At 47.4% G+C, this 10,000-nt stretch overlaps 1 protein-coding gene across 1 annotated transcript in view; it reads right to left on the bottom strand.

The window, feature by feature from the left end:
* Positions 1-5,455: 5,455 nt before the first annotated feature.
* The window catches only part of LOC311318084 (proline-rich protein 15-like protein A), a 7,694-nt gene continuing 3,149 nt past the window's right edge, over positions 5,456-10,000 (bottom strand). Inside the window, exon 2 of the mRNA XM_084449296.1 lies at positions 5,456-7,135. Within this exon, the coding sequence (XP_084305422.1) occupies positions 6,721-7,053 (333 nt within the window). The 5' untranslated portion in view covers positions 7,054-7,135 and the 3' untranslated portion in view covers positions 5,456-6,720. The remainder of the gene's footprint in view (positions 7,136-10,000) is intronic.

Here is a 10,000-nt window from a genome sequence, read left to right as displayed (position 1 = left end):
GCTCTGTATCCAGGGCAGTGTTGGGAGTAACTGCTTACAAAGTAACGGACCACTGTAATCAGATTACTTTTCCCATTAACTTGGAAATTAAGGGATTACATTTGAGTAAATCAGATTACAGTTAATGACCTAATAAAAATGTGATTACTTTTGAGTTACTTATGCGTGTGCCTGCTCCCTTTCATATGGGGGGCGGGGCGCCTCGGGGGTGGGGTGGGGGGGGGGTGCTTGTGACTAAGTGAAAAAATCTCACTACCATGTGGAAAAACAGACGTGCATGCATGCATAGTGCATAAAGGTCTCACACTGGGCCTCACATATCTCCCAGACGGGCCTGACAAGGTCCTAGACTAGACATGCTCTATCTCTGATATCCTACATGATCACATTACCTGCATAACACTCATCTGATCTAGGTTGTGAAATGCCCACAATGCACTTAACCTAACCTATGAAAAACATTTAGAGCAAATACCAAAATAACTACCTCAAGCTCTGAACTCCTCCTGAACACCCCTGAGTAGAATAGATTATACTTTTACTGAGACATCAAGCATAAACAAAGCAAAATGTACTGCAGGCTACTTGGCAATGGGAAAAATGACTGGCATCCTAGTGGCAGCCGAGGACCAGGATGTGACATTAACACACACCTGTAGGCTACATGTACACAAGACAACCTTGACCCCATTCATTTAGACAAGTAAACAGTATCTCTTCTGGATTGACCCTGCCAACTGTGTTTATTCCAAAGTGCTGGCTTATGCCAAGTGTGCTGTATCTTGCTCCAACAACGGTGAGGTGAAGCCTATTAACATCCGTAGATAAGACAGCATCAGAGAGATAACATTGTGCTTCTTTGTCAGTAAACGGATGTGCAGTTGTCATCCAGCCCACTGCCCTCGATATACAAGTGTCACTCCAGCCTGACCCAATCTTCTGAACTAATGACAACGTGTCAGCGCATGGCCATACCTACACTCACCAGTCTTTTCTCCAACTGTAATCAGAGGTGTTGATTAGGACCGTTCTGACATTAGTTCCCTACTCAGCGATACACTGTGAAACACCTCACACACGTTCTAACTTTGAGCACCTCACACATGTTCTAGAACTCTGAAACACCTCACACACGTTCTAGAACTCTGAAACACCTCACACACGTTCTAACTTTGAGCAGCTAAACACCTCACACATGTTCTAACTCAGCTCAACACCTCTCACGTTCTAATTCTGGATCATCGTTAAAGCACTGATGTTAATAACAGCCAGGGCCTCTTAAATGAGTCTGGCAGACCCTCCCTCCAGGGCCCTGTGGTAGGAGGAGGAGGCTGGAGAGTAAATCCTGGTACAACCACAGCTGTAACGATTTAGGGGGGGCGAGGCAGACACCTTCTTGTGGTGCAGTAGCTGCGATTAACCACCGCAAGTGAAGCAAAGTCTGCCAGCTGAGGGCTGGCGTTCGGCTGACTTGCTCTGCCGGCTCCCAACCCAGAATTCAGCAGCTGAACAGCGAAGGGCTGACCCCCAGTAAGATTGACGTCATCGAGCACCTGGCCTGCACCACCAAGGCCCTCGTCATCCTCCTCCAGGAGACCCACTACGTAACAGCAGATAAGATAGTTCTCCAAAATTTTGTTCTAGCTGGGTCTAAGCAGGAAGGCCTTGCTACGTTCGTCCATCAAAGGTTGAACTGGACTCTCGCCGACCAATCCTCAACTGGCTCGGAGATTGAGTGGTTGTGCGTGGACATTGGTGGCTTTAAACTCGTCAACGTCTACAAGCCTCCGCCCTCGTGAATCACACCAGCGCATCTCCCAGTCTTCCCCCACCCCTGCCTCTATGCTGGCGACTTCAACTGCCAGCATGAAGATTGGGGGTACAGCACCAATACACCCAACGGAGAAAACCTGGCTGCTTGGGCAGATAACAACAGCCTGGCCCTGTTGAACGATCCCAAGGGCGCAGCCAGCTTTCTCTCCGGTCGCTGGAAAACTGGGACGAATCCTGACCTGGCATTCGCGAGTGTCGGCGTTGACAACCGGCTCACTGATAGACGCGTGCTAGGAAAGTTCCAGAAGTCCAACATCGACCTTCGCTGATAACCATGCCTAAATTCGTGAACCTTGTCCCAAGCAAGCCGGTGAAGCGATGGAACTTCCGAAAGGCCAACTGGAAACGCTACCGCCTCCTTACCCATAGATCCACGAGGTGCCTCCCACCACCTAACACCAACAACGTGGGGCACCGGCGCAAAAACACTGCACACGGCAGCCCTAACCCTGGTCTACTCGACCAGAGAATACTCAACACCGGTGTGGTGCCGCAGCACTTACACCCGCCTCATCGATCCGCCTTTCAATGACGCCTTGCGCATCATGACAGGATGCCTGCGTCCCACTCCTGTGGACAACCTTCCCATCCTTGCAGGCACCCAGCCCGCTGGCCTCCGCCGCGCAGGAACCACAGCATGTCTCACCTGCCGGGCCACGGAGCCTAGCGACAGGCTCACTGCAACAGCGGAGCCTCCCCAGTGTCTCAAGTCGAGACACCCTTTTATGTGTGTGTGGGGAGGGGGGGTTGTGACTAAATGGAAAAGTCTCACTCCAAACGTTTCGTCAAACTTGGAAGCCCTGGTATCTTCATTACTGTTTCTGGGGAAGATGGCAAATGATCAAATTTCCCCAAAAGTTTGTGTGTACCTTTAAAGCCTTCAGGCCAATTCTGGCCATCAGGACACAGAGAACACTGCCGTCTCATCCTGTTCCAGGTGTCTGTCCACTCCCTCCAAACAACGCCTGCTGTCAACACCTGTTTACCGATGTGCCAAGCCAGTCTGGAAACTTCCAGAAGATTCATGAGGCGTCAACGGGGTGTGGGTGGTTTGGCTTGGGCCCAGACGTGTGCCCCTGCCAAAAGGGACAAAGGCTTCGAAACCTTTCCCTCAGTTGGCACAGTCCTGGTACATCTATGATCTCAGAGTGGAGTGTGTGTCTGGCACTCGGCTATGCGGGCGACGCCACGGTAACCTGACAACACGGCCAGGGAGCTTCCCGGTTGCTGCTGTTAGAACTGGCACCTGAGACCCTGCTTGGCAAAAACATGCACGCAGATTAACACGAGCGATATCGCATGACATCGTCGTTAAACTGTAATGTTCTGTATGCAGCGCTGAAAATCTCTTGTGGAGAGAAGTGTCCTCTGGGGTGTTCTAAAAGGTGCTTTGAATGACATGTTCTGCTTTATTGTCTCCAGTGGTCAACACAGAGTGATTGACAGGAGTGGGGTGTCAGTTGTGTCAAAGCCACTGCTTTCTACCGATGAACTTTCACATAGTAAGTGGTATGTATCGGTGCAATGACCAGATTACTCCGCGTGACAGTTGGGGTGTAGTGTGTCACGTGTGTCTAGAGACCGAGTGCCTACCGCCTAGGACGTTGTTGTGTTTACATTGAAGGTTACAGACAGCGGGGGAAATTGAGATAGATCATCTTGTCCGGTAAAACAGACATGCCCTATATAATTTACATACAAACACATGGTATTGTATGGAAGTTTGTATAAGTATGCCGTCCTTCAGAAGTAGCATGTCTCTTTGAACACAAACAGCCATCGGAAAGAGAAACTGATTGTAGGCTATCATCATGCCTATATTTAGGCTACTGGTCACATGTTTACCACCGGAATTAGAATAATCAACCTACTTATTCTGCCTCCCTCCCTGTCTTTTTCAATACATCAAATTGTATTGAGTCTTCAGTCTGCATAGGCATGAAGGGCACGTGTAGACTACAGACGGTAAGCTTTCTCTTTCCTCCATGCAGTGAATATTACACCCTCTACTTTACCAGTGAATATTACACCCTCTACTCTACCAGTGAATATTACACCCTCTACTCTACCAGTGAATATAACACCCTCTACTCTACCAGTGAATATTACACCCTCTACTTTGTGGAAACCAGTGAGTCCTAAAAATAACAGAAGTGAGCCACGTGACTTGGCTGACATTCAGTCCTATATTATTAGCCTATTTCCTATTTCAGACTTCAATACAATAGACAGACAGACAGACAGACAGACAGACAGACAGACAGACAGACAGACAGATAGATAGATAGATAGATACTTTGTTAATCCAGAAGGAAATGTAATCACCCAGTAGCATAAAAACACACAGTGAGAACTAGTGAATTACTGTAAGGGAAGATCAGGACAGAGAGAGAGAGAGAGAGAGAGCAGGAGGCAGAGCAGTGGTCCTGGTACTACTCTTCAGAAGGTAGTGTGTTGTTGGGATGAAGATATTCCTCATCACAAATTTAACAAGGCCTATTCCATATGCCATGCAGGTCTACAGTTACTAATCACACAGCTGTGTTGTCTGATATTGAGAAGGTCAGCATGGATGTGCTGCCACCTAGTGGAGAGTCTCTACATCTGAGGTTCACGTGGATGCATCAGATCTAGAGATTACTGTAATGGAGTAGTGGCTCCCTCTAGTGGCCGAACTAGGATGAGATTTTAGACATGAGAGTCTTAATTGAGTGTTTCATGACTACGCCTCAATTTGTCATGACTAGATTATGTTAAAATGTTGGACTCGGAGCAACCAGTGAAATTGGCCTTAAGATCATTCTATCAGCCCATGGTGACCAAGATGGTCATATCGGAGGAATATATCGTATTGGAGTGTTGTTATTCGTCGAGAAACGGTATCTAATGGTATGGTTTTGGAGTGTTACATTGGTGTTACGTAAATGTATTACATAGGTTTTTAAAGGGTAGAATAAATTGAGAAACATTATACTAAAATCTACAGTATCAGTAGGCTATATGGTCATGTTGGAGGTAAGATCAGGTAGAGTATTGGTACTTTTAGTAAAATGTAGAAACGATTACATTGGCCTGAAATTATAAAAATGTAATTTGAAAGGGTAAAATACTGTAATTGACAACCTTGAGCGTGTAATATATTAGGCAAACATTAGTCCTCATCTAATGACATAATTTTGGATGTGTGTGTCATGTGCCATGCATCAGAAGGTGTTACAGTAGCTATATTATTGTTAAATGTAATACATACATTGGAAAAACATTATATTAAGAAAAATTACCTTTGACTTTCCAATGTTGTACCACAAACCGTTTTTATAGGTTCCCCTGACCCATAGATTTGCTCAGGTCTTTCAGGTGACCAACTAGGTCCTTCTGTGTTATCAGCGACCTCTGCTGGTAAATGTTTGCTATAGCATAAAGGCCAATTAAAAAAGACGTCACAGAACATAGGCCTACATGTACATCTTCCTGCAGGATCTGCAGGATTAGCTTCTCCCCAGCGTAGGTCTGTATCACTTGGAAAACAACACATAAAAAAACTTCCACAGCCACTCTCTTTTTCATAAAATCAGACATAAACTTTATTTATATAAAACAATTTCAACAGTCTGTATTTTACAAAATTATTCAAAATGTACAACGAAATTTCACTGAGAGAAAATGTTGAGCATCGACAGTAAAGTTTCCAGCCTCTATACCGAGTATTGACATTAAAAAGAAGTTGGGGGTTCATCTTGCATAGTTAATCCTCCTGTTTGTGGTTTGGCTTGTTTACCTTCAAATGATTCGGTTTCTAAACACCAAGCCCACGTCTGAGAGAAACTACAGCTGAAAGATCCGGACTTTGAAAGGACATTTTTTACACAAATCACAATAGAAAAAAAAAAAATTTAAACTGTTTGGTTTTGTTAAATCCGCACAGGTCTTAATCAAAAATAAAAACCTTATAAAACACATTTCAAGCAGTTCGAAGTTGACCCATTCACGTTCGAAGGAAACCGTCGTCGACTGTCTGAATTACCAAGACATCAGCCCAGTGATATTGACACCACATTTTAGAGTGATGTTGTAGAGAATGTTTAGTTTATATATGACCGATTCATACATCACTTATTAGCTTTGTACAAAAGAGCAGCCTAGCAAGGCCTCAGCAGACTGACCCTCCCAACACTGTCCAGTACACACTCTGTCTGTCCAGTACACACTCTGTCTGTTCAGTACACACTCTGTCTGTCCAGTACACACTCTGTCTGTCCAGTACACACTCTGTCTGTTCAGTACACACTCTGTCTGTCCAGTACATTGTCTGTCCAGTACACACTCTGTTCAGTACACACTCTGTCTGTCCAGTACACACTCTGTCTGTCCAGTACACACTCTGTCTGTTCAGTACACACTCTGTCTGTCCAGTACACACTCTGTCTGTCCAGTACACACTCTGTCTGTTCAGAACACACTCTGTCTGTTCAGTACACACTCTGTCTGTCAACTACCTGTTAATATTGTGTCTGAGAGGGTCTTAGTGGGGATATGAAAAGGTGTTTGTTAACATAAATACATTGAGCCGTGTGTGTGTGTTTGTTTGTTTGTTTGTTTGTTTGTGTGTGTGAGTGTGTGTGTGAGAGAGAGTGTGTGTTTGTTTGTTTGTTTGTGTGTGTGTGTGTGTGAGAGAGAGAGAGAGAGTGTGTGTATGTGTGTGTGTTTGTGTGTGTGTGTGAGTGTGTGCGAGTTTGTGTGTGAGTTTGTGTGTGAGTTTGTGTGTGTGTGCGTGTGTGTTTGTGAGAGAGAGAGTGTGTATGTTTGTGTGTGTGTGAGTGTGTGAGAGTGTGTGTGTATGTGTGTGTGTGAGTTTGTGTGTGTGTGTGTGTGTGTGTCTCTCCTCTCTCACTTCCCAGCCCGGAGGTTCTCGTCGCTGGTCTCGTTGCTAGGGAACAGGTCGGGGTTCTCCGCCAGCGTGGCCCTCACCCTCTTCTTCTCCTTGAAGCGTCCGGAGTGGGACACTTTGACATGGCGCCCCTTAGTGGCCGACTTGTCCACGATCCTCTCCAGGCGGGCGTTGAACTGGCTGTCCTCCTGCGCGGCGCCCTCTGGTGGTGAGGAGGCGCCGGTGTTGCTGCCGTACTCCGCCGGGATCTCGTACAGAACCTTGGGCTCCGACTTCTTCTTGCGCAGGAAGGTGAGCTTCCACCAGCCGGGCGACGGCGACGCCTCCGCCATGACGGCCGCTGCTGGGCGGAGAGAGAGAGAGCGCGGAGGAGGGATGGAGGGATGGAGGGGGTGAGAGGAGAGGGAGGGGGACCTGGCGGGGGGGCACAAACAGAGAGAATGATGGGATATGGTTAATACGCTTTCTGGACGTACACACACACATGCACGCACACACTTATTCTGTACACACATACACACACACACACACACACACACACACACACACACACACACCTCTTCCCATAAAGCGACATAAAGTGACACCAGAGCCCGGCCCGGCCCAGACCGGCGTGGATGGGGGTACGTATCCGTGTCGTCGTCTGGGGGCACGGGAGCTCTCCTGAATATTTCAGCAGAACCCGATAGCCGCCATATGGCGAGGGGGCGCGCGGCTCTGATGGCGCTCGGGTTACCCTCCGCTGGTCGAGCTAAACTCCCTGGCTACTAATACCAAGGGTCAGGTTTCAGCCCAGCCTGCCTGCTTGCTAGGAAGGTCCGCCAGAACTCCTGGACACGCCGCAGGTCCTGAGATGGGGCCCCTCGACTGTCCTCAGGGGCCCGATAGCGCACAGTAGCTGTTATGACCGCAACTGCCCAACTATCATTAGCAAAACAACTCCTTCTAGTAAGTCTAGCTAAAAACCGCTGGCATGTAGTTCCGGCTGGGTCAACGTTGGTGTTGTTTACAAAAGTCAGAGGTGTTGCTTGGGTGTACATAGTCGATACCGAACGTTATCTCTGTCTGTGGTGGCTTCGATATCCCCTGGCCAGACATCAAAGCGCTGGCTCCTCCCTGCTCCATTGAAAAGGGTAGTTTCTAGTCAGTGATTGCTCCTAACAATGACGCCGCCAGTATCGGTCAGGAGGAAAACGGGATGTTTTTAGAGAGGGCAGCCAGCTACACCTCTGCTAACTAACTACAGAGGGGGTTCTGGGAACGGTAGGAACCCTGTTCTCTGGGCCGCAGTGTGGCGGAACCTTCAGATCGTTCCCAACGTTAACAATAATAAGAATGGAACCTTAACACGTTTCGTTCCCCAACGGTCAGTGGGTCGTTCCTATGCTGACTTATCTGGCCCCCGGGTGATTACTGTTTTTTTGCTTCCCTCTGGAATATGTAGAGAGTGGGTCGTCTGCCCACCTCCCTTGTTCTCTGTAAAGCGCATTGTGTTGCCTCTGGGTATGAAATGCGCTATACAAATAAAGCTTTGATTGATTGAGTGTGACAGTCTGCTATCGTGTCTGTCTCAGTTCTGGTTGTAAGAGTCTGGAGGCGTATTGCGTAAACATGTTTTCACAAGTTATGTGAAACTATATAATCTATAGTCTCTCTTTTTTGTATCTGTTTTTTGTATCTGTATCTAGATTGATGTATATAGGCTATTCATATGCCATTGTGATGTGTTTATATATTTGCAGCCTCTAACTGTACCTTTTAGCCTAATTGACTGGCAGATGTGATGTCACAGGCTCTCAGCCTATATATACCTGCTACCTGTCATTTGAAGCTTTGAAGTTGCCTGATGAAGACCTACGGGTCGAAACGTTGCTTTTGTCCAATGAAGTGAACCGGGAGATATCAGTGTGCGGATCTCTCCTCTCTCCACACGAGCGTCAAAGCCACGTCAACCTTTTGGATGTTGCTGGTTGTGTGACTCACGGGCAGATCAGGTGTTGTTGTGTTTTCTGCTCCCGTGGTCCGTACACAGGTACTGTCACCATTCTTCATGAGTAAACATGAGTCCCACGGATGGACAGAGCGCACTGCTCATTCAGAACAGGTACTACAGGTCTAGGGTCAGACACAAACGCACGAACAAAAACACACATTTGTGGACACGCCTAAAGTACACACAAAATGAGACTTGAAATATGAAACATTAGGGCTCGGTTTACTATTCCTATTTGATAGTGAATAACACACGCACACACACTCACACACTCACTGCACACAGATAAAAGACGGGGGTATTTGTGCTAATCGGAGAGGAAAGGAGTGGGCTGTTTCTCTCTGGTCGCCTGGCAACGCCGGGGACGATTTCCATACCATATGCTAATGAGGCTGTGTCCCGTCTCTGTGATGATTGGTGGTCAGATAGCAGCGGGCCGCCTCATTGGTTGACAAGGGGAGATTTGTTTCCCTCTCGTCTGCTATTAGACCACAGGCGCGGTCAGATAACAGGTTAAAGGTCAAATAGATAAGATTTCTATGTAGGAGAATACTAAAAGACCCTTGTCTAACAAGGATGAGCCAATAGGATGCTCGCAGCAGGAGGCCTAATACTATTGGCTCTCTATATAGGAGGCCTAACACTATTGGCTCTCTATATAGGAGGCCTAATACTATTGGCTCTCAAGCCTTGCTATAGTTACATAAAAAAAAAAGATTAGTCCACATCGAAATCTTGACTATTGGACCTTTAATGTTTGAGTTGGCTTCATATTTCTGCCTGGCCGAAGCATCTAGGAGCGGTCAGTCTCTCTCGTCTGTTATTAAACCACAAGGTGACCGGCGGTCAGCCAACTTGTTAATGTTTGAGTTCGACCGGCCGACTTTTCCTCGTTTGAACAGACTGCAAGCATGCAGCTCACGCTCTGTGTCGCTAAGGTTTAAAGTGTGTGTTGCGTAACGACACGATAATTAATGTCGTCAGTTTGGCTCCGTCATCACCCCCCCCCCCCCCCCCCCACTCCCCAAGGGTCAGGTGACAGAGGTCAGGCGCAGTTGAACTCCGGGTCAGTGGCTCGTGACACGGGCGCATCGCAAGTCAGCAGGCGTGCCAATCAGGACATTGCGCAGGACTGCCCAGGTGCCCAGGTACTGTAACTATGTCATGATGAGCTGTAAGGAGAAGCAAGCGTTCTCTACCTGGAGATATGAAGTTCTTAGAGACGTTCTCTACCTGGGGATGTGAGGTTCCTAGAGACGTTCTCTACCTGGGGATGTGAGGTTCCT

The sequence above is a fragment of the Borostomias antarcticus genome, assembly GCF_949987555.1.
Source record: "Borostomias antarcticus genome assembly, chromosome: 14".
Lineage (NCBI taxonomy): Eukaryota > Metazoa > Chordata > Actinopteri > Stomiiformes > Stomiidae > Borostomias > Borostomias antarcticus.
This window is presented reverse-complemented; position numbering and strand designations above follow the sequence as displayed.